Consider the following 13,152-nt stretch of genomic DNA (forward strand, 5'->3'; position numbering starts at 1 on the left):
TAACATTTTATATATATATATATATATATATATATATACTTATTCTTTTTTTCTTTTTTTTGTTAATTTAGTAAAATTTTTAGTCAGATTTTTTATTAATTTTATGTGTTTTTTCTGTTTTTACTATTAAGTAACATTTTATATATATATATATATATATACTTTATATGTTATTCTTTTTTTTGTTAATTTAGTAAAATTTTTAGTCAGATTTTTTATTAATTTTATGTGTTTTTTCTGTTTTTTTATTGTTACTATTAAGGTTTAATTTGGTTTAATTTGAGTTTTAGTTTTAGTTCAGTTTTAGTTTATATTTATTTTATTTCGAGAATAAGTCTTCAGAATAAAATGAAACTAAACTACTCAAGTTAAACTAAATTAAAATAATTTCTTTTAGATTTTATTTTATTTCAGTTAACATTTATTTTATTTAAAATAAGTTTGCTTTTCGTCTAATTGAATTATCACATTATTGGAATTGATTTACTTATTAATATTAATACTACTGATAGTTAATACATACAGTATGCGTGTAAAGATTTTATTTTATTTCAGTTCACGTATATTTTATTTCAAGTAACAACTTTTTATGTTTTACTGTTAGTTTTAGTTAACTGAACTAATTAATTTATTTCTAGAACATTTTAATAAATGACCATTTCCGCACAGATCTATTGTGAAAGGTTTTTTAGGATGAAAGCCCTAGTTGTCTGCTTTGGTCAAATTGACCACATTGAAAATCACATTATTGGAAATGACTTACTAATTAATATTAATGCTTATAATAATTATTAATACATACAGTATGTGAGTAAACAGAGAGCACCAAACATGCTTAATTAATAATAATTATCAGTGTCTTCACTAATTGTTCTTGTCTTTCAGACCCACCCCAGCCGAGCTTCTAGGAGACTCTGTGTTTGAGAGCATCTCCTGTCAGTACACACCCTACCAGAGCCCTGTGCGTCTGTTTGCCGCGGCCCCACGCTGTGCTCATTTACAGCTACCTGAGGACATCAGTGAACTCTGTAAAGGTTCGGGTGTCCAGATCTCACACTATAGAAAAAAGCTAATTCTAAAAATCCTGTTAATGACTATGCTGCTGTGTTGTGCAGATGATGGAGAGAACTACCTGGCAGAGAGAGCCATAGATGAGGTGTATCACCTGTGGTGTCTGGCAGGAGGAGACCTGGAGAAAGAGCTGACCAATCAAGAGATCATCCAGTCCAAACCTCCCATCTGCACCCTTCCCAGGTGCTCACACATCTCTGATCCCCACAGACTGCCAGCTTTAGAATCAGCTTAGATCAGCTTAAATCAGTCACCTGTTTTAAATAGCTGTTTGCATTCATGTAGTTTATTGCCATTGTCAAATGTGTTTGCTGTCCAGGTTCATTTTGGAGGATGGCGAGTCTTTTGGTCAAGGCCGCGACAGAAGCTTCCTCCTTGATGACACAACTGTGACTCTTTCTCTTAATCAGCTAAAAAATGTAAGAGTGTTTGCTCACATAGGCCATAAATGCATAATAGTAAAAATGTAATTAAAAAAACTGTACAAAAATAAATCAATGTATATATACATTTATATCTATCTTTTTAGGAAAAGTTTGTTTGATCAGTTATATTATATTGTAGATAATATTTACATTTTGTATTGTACATTTACAATTATCTTCAATATTTAGATGTATAATTAAGATTCAAATTTATTTTGAATTGTTCAAAAAGATGCATAAAAATTTTAAATTTGCATTATCTACATATTTATCACAAAAGGCTATTTTTTTATGCTAGTTGTGTGTTTAAATATGCTATATATATATATATATATATATATATATATAATTTAATAATTAATGTTAAAAAGAAATGAACAAAAATTAATTTAATTAATTTAAAAATTAATTAATTGAGTTGTTGAAGTTGTAAATTGTTGAAGCTCAATCATATAAATTTGACAATTTTTTTTTTAAATTTGCATTATCTACATATTTATCACAAAAGTTTATTTTTTAAATATGCTAGTTGTGTGTGTTTAAATATGCTATACATATATACATATATATATACATATAATATTATATTATTTTTAACAATGGATGTAAAAAGAAATGAACAAAAATTTAACATTTGAAACATGCTTTAAAAAAAAAAAAAAGGTCTGTTTCCAAATTTAGTTGTTGAAGTTGTGAAAAGTTTTAAAGCTAAATCTGGACAATATTAGGCATGTGAGTCGACATACTAAAACACTACTAATCTCTCATTCCAGAGGCTGAAGGATGTTGCAGGAGAGACGTATTATCCGTTATTAGAAGATGAGTAAGAAGTCATCTCTTATTCATTAAGTCTCATTTTGTGTTCAGTATTCTGGTGTGTTTAGCGGCAGTCAGTGTCTGTCTGATGCTATGGAAATGTCCCGTGTGTCCCGCAGGCAATCCAGCCTGCCTCAGTCTTACAGCAGTAATGAACTGTCTGCCACCATCACACTGCCCCTCATTATCCGGGAGAGAGACACCGAGTACCAGCTCACCCGCATTGTCCTCTTCGACAGACTGCTCAAGGTCCTTTACTCACACACACACACACACACACACGTTGTGTATCCATGTTTTATGGGGACATTCCATAGGCGTAATGGTTTTTATACTGTACAAACTGTTTGTGCTATTGCCCTACACCAACCCTACCCCTAAACCTACCCCTTACAAAAACTAATTCTGTATGATTTATAAGCTTGTTTCCTCATGGGGACCTCAAAAATGTCCCCACAAGGTCAAAATGTACTAGTATTACTATCCTTGTGGGGACATTTGGTCCCCATAACGTGATAAATACCAGGTACACAAACACACACACAGTTTCTGAAAATGACCACATCTGAATAGCTGATGAAATCACCTCATGATGGATGTCCACCCACAGAAAAAAATGGTTCATAAAGAGTCAAAATTATGTGCTGATTTTTGTCTAAAAATGCCAAAAGTTGTTTTTGAGGTTAGTTTTAGAATTTGGGTCATTGACATTTTCAAAAAGACTTGTCATTAATATTGATTTATCGGTCCTTTTTTGTTGTTGATGGTTATCGCAGAACCCTTGATGTTGAGTAATAATTCATAGTGTATCACTTTAACAGACTTCATCAGCTCATAAAATGAGTTTTAAAACACTGCTATTACTGTAAATAATTCCATCAATGTGTTTTTCATTCATTTTTAGGCGTATCCCTACAAGAAGAACCAGGTCTGGAAGGAGGCGAGGGTTGATATTCCTCCTCTTCTGAGGGGTCTGGCCTGGGCAGCTTTATTAGGAGTTGAAGTAATACATAAATACGGCATTTACGCCAAGAAATATATTGTAATTGTTCAGCCATAGACGTTTTATGGCCTTTTTAATAGGGAACTGTGGGCCGATTTTCTATAGAGTCAAATCAAAATGTCTACGCATTTTCCAACTAAAAAGCATGCCTGGCGTTTTTTGGTCGTTAATGTTGGACTATTGATTCCTGCGTTTGCGTGACGTGTGCAGTCAATCAAATTTGGACATAAATTCAATGCACATTTCACTTTAAAGCAATGCAGTTATTTCATTCTAATATTAAATGTGCCTTTTAGTGCACCACACCTATTTTTATTCCCAGATTCAAATCACTTAATATACTCCCACAGGGGGATATCCGATCAAAATATGACGGCATCGATAAGGACACGCCTATCCCCACTGATAGACAGGTGAGATTCTTTTCCATGTGTTTAATAGTCTTCACACTGATTGAGGTTATTGAAAAGCTGAATAATTCATCAGCCTGTTGAATAATTCACTTTGTTTGTGAAGTGCTTGTCTTCACCTTCAAGCCTTGTTAAGATTTGCCTGTCCACTGATAAATATTTCAAATGATCCCAGAGCAAACAGCGCTGACGGAGACCTCCTCGCCCACCTCGCCCACCTCGCCACTCATCTGAGTTCATTTAAGGCTGCAGATTTTATGCATTAGAAGCTTTAGAGGTTCGTTCAGCCTTCGTTGTCATTTGTCACGCAGATTGAAGTGGACATCCCTCGCTGCCACCAGTACGATGAGCTGCTCTCGTCACCTCAGGGTCACATCAAGTTTCGGCGGGTGCTCAAGGCCTGGGTGGTGTCTCATCCTGATCTGGTGTACTGGCAAGGTGATGGAGCAATGCTTGGGTGGGGTTATGTGCATGCTTTCTCTTTCTGCCACTAGATGGCGACAGAGACTCAGTGTTACTTTAGTGCACTCACTATTTCATAATGATAACAGATCAAATCAAATGCGGTCGCTGATGTGATTTATTAATGTCTGTGTGGCCTAAAATATTAAGAAATTATGTTTTTCATAAATAAAATGAAGGTTATTTTCAGGACCATTAAGGCGTTTTTCATTATGGCATTTATTAGTAAAATTAAGCACATTTTCTACCAGACTTCTAATCCTAATGGTATGTAATTGTTCTCAGTTTTGATTCTCATAATATTCTCATTACTGTAGTACAGTCATTTATGCTGATTTAACAACAGATTATTTAAAAACATTAACAATAGGTTATTAAATAAATAAATAAATTATTTAATGCGGCTACCATGGTATACAAATATTTTACAGTTTAAATAATAACCCATCTTATTTTACTTAAAGTAAATTTGTTCTATTTTCAGATTTTTTTTTTTCTGAATCAAACTCATTTTCTCCCATTCTTTTTTTTTTTTGCAATTCCCTTTATTCTGAAGAATAATTTTCACTACTGTAATACAGTGTTGATTTTCATAACTATCATTAGATGCAATACAACAAATATTATCATAATGTACAAATAGAATTTAAATTATGTTTCTTTCTTTCTCTCCTTTTGTTTCAGTTTTTTCTTTCTTGTGATACAAATAATGTCACAATGCAAAGAACACCGGCGTGTTCTTGACAGGTCTAAATGCGATTGTCCTGTGTATGTGCTCATTTGATGTTTTTGCTGTAGGCTTGGATTCGCTTTGCGCACCTTTCCTCTATCTAAATTTCAGTAACGAAGGTAAGGTTTCTGTCCAATTTTTTATGTATTTATTTTTTTTAATTTTTTGACATTCTTCCTGATATTAGTGCCTCTAGCTGAACTCAGTCTTGTTATTATTTTTCCTCTCAGCTCTTGCATATGCATGCATGTCGGCCTTCATCCCCAAATATCTGTACAATTTCTTCCTGAAGGACAACTCGCATGTCATACAAGGTAAGGTGATCTTTTTGTTCCACTGTAAGGTATATACAGTAACTACTGCACTGGATTGAGAATGTGCAATTTTCAGTGCAGGCTAAAAAAAAAAAAAAAGGTGCCCAGATTTAATCAATTTACAACATGCCTGATTTGCATGTGGCAGTTTGCACGTGCTTGCAGTTGTTGCAGCTGTTTCTTAAAAATCCTTTAAGTGATTATGGCTGTTACACTACAGTGATTACAGCCATAAACACTTAAAGGATTTCTGTAGCCTGACATTTGGGCATGTTTGCTGTTGAGTTTGCTAGCTCTGCTGTCAGCACTCCAGGAGCAGAATTGCTTTGTTTTGCTGTCTGACTGAGCTTTGAGCGAAGTGTTGGTCCTGCCATGGCTATAACGTGTCAAAAGTGTTTTTGGCCCAAGTACAAACTCCTGAATGCTCTTATTCTTCACTTCTCCAGAATATCTGACCGTCTTCTCTCAGATGATTGCATTCCACGACCCCGAGCTGAGCAACCACCTGAACGAGATTGGATTCATACCTGATGTAAGTGTAAATATTTCAAAAACACAGGAAATCATATCAAAATCAAACCATATTGACATTGTTTACTTTGTTACATCAATATTTTATTTTTGTGGCTTTTAGGCCATTCCTGTTAGCTTTGAGAGTCGTCTATATGCTAGTTTACTCCTACAAGTGTTTCCATTGGCAGAACAAAATAGGAACAGATTTTGTAATATTGTAATATCAACACACGTATTTAATATTAGATTAGAGTAATATTGTGTCTAAAATGTAATTGAGCAATGTGTTACTCAGTATTAACTTCTTGTTGTATTGAAGAGGTTAGAAATTTTTTCAAATCTGCAATACTACATATGAGCTTTTGTTTATATGTGTGTGTGTGTGTGTGTGTGTGTGTGTTTTATACAATATATGTAAATTAAATAAAAAAATGTATATTGTAATTATTATTTTTATTATAATTATTGTTATAATAGTAATAATAATATTTTATTATAATTATTTGTTTTTACTTAAATGTTTACTATTTTATAATAATACAATTTGATAATTTCTGTGGGTCTTAAAATGGTCTTAAAAAGTCTTAATTTGGCCTTTCACAAATTAAGGCTTTAAAATGTCTTAAATCAGAGAACAAAGTCTTAAAATCATAAAGTCATGGCATTAAATGTTGCATGCACTGCAAAAAAAAAAAAAAATCTGTGTCAGTATTTTTGTCTTGATTTCTAATACAATATCTAAACATCCTTAAATCAGGATATTTACATGAGATGCAAAATGAAGATATGAAGTCTTGAGAAACTGAACAAAATTAAGTGAGCTTATACTTAAAACAAGAACCTATATCTGAATATCATATATTGAATTAAGTTGCATTTTCTCAGCACATTGGCAGATATTTGTCCTTTTTTCAATTTATTTTGATCCACTTATGTCATTTCGCATCTATCTTGATTTAAGAATCTTATACTAAAGAAAAACATCACTTTTTTGCAGTGCGATAAGGTACAGTAAAGGTCATTTTCATATTCTGGTCAAGCAATTTTTGTGTGTGTTTGTGCGTAAAATGAAGTAAAAGGTAATGGAGATCAGTTGCCAGTGCTGCCATTACAACTCACTGTGTTTTCAACTTTAGACATGTATATTTAGAGAACATATTGACATGTTGTTTTCTCTTTAATTTATTCCTTAAATGATCTGTGATTGGTCTTAAAAGGGTCTTTAAAAAGTCTTAAATTTACCTTCATGAAACTTGCAGAAACCCTAAGTTTAATATTAACAGACATTGTCTGTAATGATTAATATTTATATCAGTAATAAATTATTACATTTAATAATTAGATTTGTTTAGGTTTTTACTTTTTGTTCTGATTTCACTTTAGTTGTATTTCTTTTTTCATCTGTCCATCTATGCATTCACATCCTGTCACACATCAGATCTGCTGGGGCTTGTGTCATTGATAAGGTGCTCACACACACGGCTGACCCTGAGATTTGATCGCTGGCCAAGTTTTCCTCAAGTACGCACACACCGGAACATTCTGGGATTCACAAACGCTCCCTCTTTATTTTTTAAAAGTGCAAAGACGATATCTCTCTACACTGATGGATAGGTGACCTCCACAGACAAATCCACCCACAGCTCTGTGATTGAGGGTCCAAATAAATGATGAGTTGTGGGAAAATCAACACCGAATTGGTCTTTGATGCACGAGGAGTGAACCAGTGTTCAGTTCAGCCGCTGCACAGCTGCTGTTATGGTTCAGAGTCATGAGAGGATGTAACCACGGCTGAACTGGAGTCTCTGAGCAGACTATTATATACACTTAACCCTGCCATGATGCCCAATGCATTTGATCTGGAAGTGTTTGTTTTCTTGTCAGCACAATCCCAAAGTCACCTTGCACTCTTTTAAAGGGGCTGCGTTAGAAGCATTATGCTTTTCACTGAAACAAGGTGGACCTTGTTAACATGAACCAGAAAACAGCCACCCAGAATACCCTAGCAACCATCTGGTCATGCCATAGCAACCACCCAAATTTTTTTTATCATTTCACATTTTCTTCAGGAAATCTAGATTCTTTTTGTCCATCGCCAGATGCTTTTGCGCTGTTTGCTTGATGGCCGTTTGTTCCCACAGTTGTTGTTATTTTAATTTTCACTGTAGTTGGGATCATATTTGATCTTGACTTGACTTATCTTCTTATTATCAAACTGTCTTTGAGGCATGAATACATCTTGGTGGATGTTAGTCGAGGATTTGGCTCAGCTCAGTAAAGTCTGCATGAGTGCTATTATATTTGGCAGCATAAGGCCTGAAATTCACAGCAAAGTGACCTAGTTTTGGGTCCTGCTTCATGTTGGTATTCTGATCATGTTGGATAGGCCAGTTTTGTGTCAAAAGTAACTGCTTTTATTTAGATTTTCTTCCTTTCGAAGCATTCATTGAATTGCTTGGACAAAATGGCAAACATGTAATTTCGGACCTAATCGGGTAATATTTGTTGTGATGCAATTAGGTTTGCAAAGGGGTGGAAAATTTCCGGTAAATTTCCGGAAACTTTCCAAAAATCCCTGGAATATTCCCCAAAAATCCTGGAAAGTTTCCAAAATTTCTAGAATGTTTCCGAAATCTACTGGAAATTTTCCACCTTTTTGCAACCCTAGATGTAATCAAGGGCAACGTTCTTTAGAAGGACACTGATGGCTGTTTGGAGTCAGTAAGATTATTTAAAAAATAAATTAATACTTTCATTCGACAAGGATGCGTTAAAATGAATATAAGTGGCAATAAAACATTTATAATGCTACAAAAGAAAAAAAAAACTATCACGGTTCCACAGAAATATTAAGCAGCACAACTGTTTTCAACACTGATAATTAATAATAAAATGTTTCTTGAGCCCTAAATCAGCATATTAGACTGATTTCTGAAGGATCATGCGACACTGAAGACTGGAGTAATGATGCTGAAAAATATTCAGCTTTGCATCACAGAAATAAAATGCTTTTTAAAATATATTAAAATAAAAAAGTTACTTAAAAATTTGACTACTTTAAACCGACCCGAACACTTTTGAACGTTTATATTGTTTCTGGCACCATCTATATTAGGTGTCAGGATGTCATTGGACCTCGTCCCATGGTGCACAGCTCCTTGTTGCCTCTTAATTCGACTCCTCCGGGGCCGTGCTGTCATGTTTAGCAGCGTTCGGTCTGTCTCAGTCAGAGATGGAGCTCTTCCCAGCAGGGAGCTGATTTGGCTAGACCGAAGCTCGTCCTCTCATTTCTCCCTAAACCCCTCTGAGGCTGAGCCACCAATCAACTGCTGAAATGGATTATACATCCAACCCGACCGCAACCGAGAAGAACCATGGGAAAAGAGGCAGTGTTGGAACAGGTGTTGGAGGGAGACGGCAGAGATGCGGGGATGTTGGCTGTTACACTCCCACACATGTCCTCTCGTTTCACAGAAGGCTGTGAAGCAAAGGCCTGAATTACAAATACAGGTTTCCTCTGATGAATTTAACAATCGCTGAGGTGTTTTATTGGGAACTATAAAAGGGACTGTGCTGTTTATTCATATTAATCACATCGTTGCTCATGTAAAAATAGCTTTTGTGCAAGAATGAATGTTCTTTCTTTCTGTTCCTTTCAGCTGTATGCGATCCCGTGGTTCCTGACAATGTTCACACGTAAGTATCAGCGACTCATTGGCAAGATTGGGCGTATGCTAATTTCATAATTATTTTCTGGATGGATTATACCTAATGCACTACATATATAATACCAAAAAGGACCTTATTATGAAGTGTTAACGTCACTTCTCCTCCTAAAGTTGACTAGTTCCTTTTGTTCAGCTTTTGTGGAATAAATCGTCTTCAAATTAAGGTTGCAAAAACAGTGTTTATAAAACGGAGTGTTCCGGTCCTTGATTCTGATTGGCTGAGCCGCGTTCGAAGCTGTTGTAAATTACTCTACAACCATACACCTTCGTTTACGTTTGTGTGTTGCCTCGGCAAACACTTTGCTGCAACCACAACCGATTCTGAGGAACTAAAATGTTTTGGCGGAAGAATACTGTTTTTATTAATATCATTACACTTTATTTGCTTTATTTTGTGAAACCTTACTACGTATATGGAATAACCGTTTTATAAAAGCAATAAACCCCATGAAGCCGTGGTTTACAGGGAATTTATAACAGCTAAGGGGGTTTTAGGGTTCTAACAACAACACTTAGCTGTCATAAATTCACTGGAAAACACGGCTTCTTGGGGCTTATTGCTTTATAAAACGATCCAGTTGGTAAAACTATAGAAGGACATACAACCTGGGCTTAATTCTAGTGATTTGCACTGTTGTAATTTATGGCAATTAATTTGGCTTGTTAAATTGTTCTGATAACATCTTTGATGATGATAAATGCGTCAGATATGTTCTTTTTGCATTTCCAAAACAATAAGCACTGATGGACTAATTGTGGATTGTTTAATTATACATACTGTGATGTGCCGCATCTTATGGTAAAAACACACAATAATAATAATAATAATAATAATAATTATTATTATTATTACATTAGCAAAATATATTGTTGTAATAATATACATATTATTATTATTATAGCAGTAATAATATTAATAATGTAAAACTATACTTGTATAATTTATTTAACAATTTATTATTTCAAGATGCTATGTTGTCCTTTGATGGTCACACAACAATAAACAATAGGTTGTTTATTTTTTATGAGTACATTTTTCTTTAAATGCACAACAAATTAATTTCTTATTATACTTATTAATTACTTATTTATTATCACTTAAAACATTTTTTTTTTGTAAACATAGGTACTTCCAGTTCCGGAATCTGAACAATCTAAATCAGACATTACACAATATAGCAACAGTTATGCTTTAGAAGGCCTGTTGACCATATTAAATGCACAGCTGTTACAGTGCAGAGGCTGCAAAATACACTCACAATAAGTCATTTTTTGTCCCATTTCCTCTGCAGATGTGTTCCCCCTGCACAAGATCTTCCATCTGTGGGACACTCTGCTTTTGGGAAACTCGTCTTTCCCCTTCTGCATCGGTGTAGCTATTCTACAGCAGCTGAGAGACCGTCTGCTGGCCAATGGCTTCAACGAGTGCATACTGCTCTTCTCAGACCTGCCCGGTAGGAAAACATTTTTTTCATTTATTTATTCTTTTATACCATTTAATTTTTTCCACCTCAAGTAAGTCCATCTATAATGCTACTCAGGGTTTCTTGAGTAAAAACAGTGATTTAGTTTCTCATGACTATTACTGACCCAACAAGCTGTTTCTGCTGTACGTTTAGACCTTCTATATGGAAATGACGTCTGTTATGTTTAGCTAGCCTTTGCGCGCCAGTATCATTCAGACTCTTATTCAACAGGCCAAGCTGTTGAATATTGAATAAGCATTAATATGTAAACGTGGGTGGTTGTATGCTAATTGCAATTTCTAAATTACTTGTTTTGCAGTTTGGTTAGCATAAATTTGCATTGTGAATTAATATTTCTGCAAAGTACATTGAGCTTTTATTCAAAATCTACATGGTACATTGTGCTCTTATTTTATTTGGAAAATCCCATTTTGACCCCTTTAATTGAGTAAAGGTCCATTGTCTGTTGTCAATAGAGTAATTATGTAAGAAGCACTGCTCACACAGAAGTCACTTTCAGACCAAGCAGCTTTCTGGTGGTCAGTGCAGCAAATTTGTGTGACCATCCTGAATACGATTGAAATCTGCATGGGAAACTTTTTCGCATTCTCTCAAAATTCCTAATCACGTGGATTCCTCCACAGTTTCACAGGAATGATAATTGTGAATGATAAAATTGTTATAAATTGTTTTCGGGAGTTAAAATATAGCTGAAATAAAATGAAACGTAAATATTAGATGGAAAAATTGTGTTGCCCTCAGCCCTGGCAACTAATTGTAATAAATAAGTTAAAGTAATAAAATTACTAAAACTTAAATTCTATATATGTGTATATATATATATAGAAGCTAAATAGAAATATTACCCCCCAAAAAACTTTAAAAAATAAAGAGCATAACAAAACTGATCACATGGGTTCATATTGAAATAACTGGATTTCACCTACAAAAGTTTTGCATAGCAACAATAAATGTGACAGCACATTAAGTATTTGCTAGAATTATGTAGAGCAGGTGCATTGTGGGTAAATCCACTGTAGACTATAGCAACACTGAATAAAGTGCTAATAATATTTTTATTAATGTAATACAAATATTTATGAAAAAAATACTTTATCACTTAAACTTAATTTAAGTTATTTGTTGAAAAACTTAAAAGTAAAATATAAGTTAAAATTAAAACTAGTAAACATGGTTTTCAGGAATTGAAATAAAGCTGAAATAAAATGTAAATATTAATAAAAATTTTAAATAAAAATGTTTTCTGTCCAACTAAATGAAATAACTAAGTTGAAACACTAGAATTACTAAAACTGAAATAAAAATGTTCATAGAATATACATAGCCATATATATATAATATAGAATATACATAGCCAAATAGAAATATTGCAAAAAAACCCTAATAAAATTAAAAAAGAAAAAAGCACATAACAAATCACATGGATTCCTATTGAAATGACTGGATTTCACCCACAAAATTTAGCATCAACAATAAATGTGACCGCACATTAAGTATATGCTAGAATCATGTAGAGCAGATGCATTGTGGGTAAATCGGCTGTATACTATCGAAACAAAATATAAATACACTGGTGAGTTTGCTGCAGTTGCTGTGGACCCAGACTTGGAAACTGCACAGTGATGCACACTTGTCTGGTTTGGCGCACCTTGCCTCCCCTCTGTCGAAAACTGTGCTTTATTCCCTGTAAGCTTCCTGACGCCGGGGCTCAGTTGGGACTTGTTTGCGATGAGCTCAGGATAAGTTATGCGGCTTATGCCGTTCTTTCCGTGTGGTATGTTGGGAGAGGCAGCTGGCACCGCCGTGGCCTGACAAGTGGCGTTCTGGTCGGGACAGCTCTGTGTGTTTCCTCTGGCATCTGCTTGCCACTATTCCCTCGAGGTTGCTGTCAACAGAGAGCTGCACGGCGTGGCTGAAGTGATGGACGATGATTGAGTCTAATGTGAGGGAATTAGCTGGGAGCATTCAGCACTGCTGGGACGCTGATGGTGTGTACACTCAGTCACAATGCAGGGATTACTTCCCAAAATAATGTGGAAAATATTACGTTACTGTGGCAGTTGAAAGCAGGAGAATTTCTGAAACGTGTCACCATATCTTTCAGGCCAAAACACACTGGTGTAAACAAAGGTTAGGGTTTAAATAGCTTGTTTTTTGTGTGAGTGTGAGTGAGTGAGTGAGTGTGTGTGTGTG

At 34.6% G+C, this 13,152-nt stretch overlaps 1 protein-coding gene across 1 annotated transcript in view; it reads left to right on the forward strand.

Annotated features, from left to right (window-relative positions):
- Positions 1 to 13,152, forward strand: part of tbck (TBC1 domain containing kinase) — a 51,864-nt gene that overhangs the window by 10,103 nt on the left and 28,609 nt on the right. The window contains exons 10-22 of the mRNA XM_016269295.1: positions 886 to 1,034; positions 1,116 to 1,254; positions 1,391 to 1,490; positions 2,270 to 2,319; positions 2,432 to 2,561; positions 3,217 to 3,315; positions 3,666 to 3,728; positions 4,037 to 4,163; positions 4,986 to 5,036; positions 5,148 to 5,231; positions 5,678 to 5,763; positions 9,404 to 9,440; positions 10,765 to 10,926. Of these exons, the coding sequence (XP_016124781.1) occupies positions 886 to 1,034; positions 1,116 to 1,254; positions 1,391 to 1,490; positions 2,270 to 2,319; positions 2,432 to 2,561; positions 3,217 to 3,315; positions 3,666 to 3,728; positions 4,037 to 4,163; positions 4,986 to 5,036; positions 5,148 to 5,231; positions 5,678 to 5,763; positions 9,404 to 9,440; positions 10,765 to 10,926 (1,277 nt within the window). The remainder of the gene's footprint in view (positions 1 to 885; positions 1,035 to 1,115; positions 1,255 to 1,390; positions 1,491 to 2,269; positions 2,320 to 2,431; positions 2,562 to 3,216; positions 3,316 to 3,665; positions 3,729 to 4,036; positions 4,164 to 4,985; positions 5,037 to 5,147; positions 5,232 to 5,677; positions 5,764 to 9,403; positions 9,441 to 10,764; positions 10,927 to 13,152) is intronic.

Source organism: Sinocyclocheilus grahami, unplaced genomic scaffold, assembly GCF_001515645.1.
Source record: "Sinocyclocheilus grahami isolate Dianchi unplaced genomic scaffold, SAMN03320097.WGS_v1.1 scaffold51.1, whole genome shotgun sequence".
Classification (NCBI taxonomy): domain Eukaryota; kingdom Metazoa; phylum Chordata; class Actinopteri; order Cypriniformes; family Cyprinidae; genus Sinocyclocheilus; species Sinocyclocheilus grahami.